General features: G+C 66.6%; 1 protein-coding gene across 1 annotated transcript in view; it reads left to right on the forward strand.

Moving 5' to 3' along the window:
• The first annotated feature begins 11 nt into the window (after positions 1 to 11).
• Positions 12 to 1,565, forward strand: part of CNTNAP1 (contactin associated protein 1) — a 10,449-nt gene continuing 8,895 nt past the window's right edge. The window contains exon 1 of the mRNA XM_009283372.1: positions 12 to 51. Coding sequence (XP_009281647.1) covers positions 12 to 51 — 40 coding nt within the window. The remainder of the gene's footprint in view (positions 52 to 1,565) is intronic.

Consider the following 1,565-nt stretch of genomic DNA (forward strand, 5'->3'; position numbering starts at 1 on the left):
CCTGAGGGGAAATGTGGCGGTTCCAGGAACTGGGGCAGCTGCTGGTGCAGGGTGTCCCAGGCAGGCCCCAGCCCTGCCCTGCACCCTCATGCTCCTGTGCGCCTGCACCCCCACGCTCCTGTGCTCCTGTGCCCCCATGGCACTGGGCAGGCGTGTTGCTGGTTGTTGACAACTAAATTCCCAACTCCTCATTAAGAGGCAGATTAGTTCCTGTGGGGCAGAGGCCCCACTTTCCTCTCCCCAGGGGGGAGCAAATTGATCCCCGGCTTTAATGGGCTTTCTGCTGTTTTCCACGGTAATCCCTCAATCCCGCTTTCTCCTCACTACAGCCGTCTTTGCCGTGGCTTATCCCAGCTCTGCCCTCGGCCCTCCTGATGCCTCCAGCCGGGCGTGGGGAGCAGGCAGGTCCCTGCCGGCCCCAGGAGCTTGCTGCCAGTGCCCGCGGTGCAGCGGGGCCATGGAGCTGCTGAGCCCTGGCTGGAGAGTGGCTGGGCAGAGGCAGCCTGGCCCCTGGGCCACGGGGTGTCCCCAGGGCTATTTGCTGGAGGGTCTCTACCCCTCCCCTGCTCTTTCTGCAGTGCAAGGACACTGACTGCAGACCTCCACTCTGTGCCGGCTCTGGGGGTGCCATCCTGCACCCTGCATCCTGGAGGAAGGGGAGGGAGGAGGGTCCTAGGGCCAATGCTGGCCCTGCGGCCAGCTGTGGGTGCAGAGCAGGGATCCTGCGTGGCCCCGCCGGGGCCATCACAGACATGACCCAGCACAGGGACGGGACGTGGGGCTGTGGCTGGAGCAGGCAGCACCCCTGGGGTGTCAGGATAAGGCCAGGTGGGGCTGTGCCTCTCCCAGGGACGGACCCGCAAGGGTCCGAGGGGTCTGGGGGACAGGAGGGCCGGTGGCCTCGTCCCTGGCACACGGCTCCAACTCCCAGTAGCAGAACTCCTGGTGTGCCACTGGCTGCCGCGCAGCCCCGCTGCACCTGGGGCTTTCTGTTCCTTCTTTTGCTGGCCGGCCCTGGCCTCGGCTCTGCCTGTGCAGGAAGCAGCCCTGGCAACCGCCGCCCACAAGTGACAGCCGTGCTGCCCTGCCCGGCGGCAGCCAAGGTGCCCAGCACGGCACTGCCAGGCCTGGGGACAGAGCCCTCGTGCCAGCGGTGTGGAGCTGCCTGCACCGAGCACCGCCAGGCCAGGCTCCTGCCCAGCACCGGGACCCTGCTTGGACCCAGCAGCCCCCGGTGCATCCCCATCCCTTGGGGCTGGGCTTGGGGTGCTGCACGGGGCTCCTGGGATAGGGGGACTCCCCGCAGAGCCGGGGGGACACAGAGCACCACACAGTCTGTGGGGCAGGCAGCATATGTAGGCCACGCAGCTGCCAGCCCCCCCATCCCCTCCCACCCCGTGGGTGTCTGGGGATGTTTGGGAACAGACACAGGCTAAATCCCATCTTCTGCACCACTGGAGAGACAGACGACCCCGAAACCCGCAGGCCTTAATCTGCAGCTTGATTACAAACTGCCACCACATCTGCTGCGGGAGGGCTGGCGGGCACTGCTCCAATCCCCCCCT

This window comes from Aptenodytes forsteri, unplaced genomic scaffold (assembly GCF_000699145.1).
Source record: "Aptenodytes forsteri isolate BGI_AS27 unplaced genomic scaffold, ASM69914v1 Scaffold492, whole genome shotgun sequence".
In the NCBI taxonomy this organism is placed as follows: domain Eukaryota; kingdom Metazoa; phylum Chordata; class Aves; order Sphenisciformes; family Spheniscidae; genus Aptenodytes; species Aptenodytes forsteri.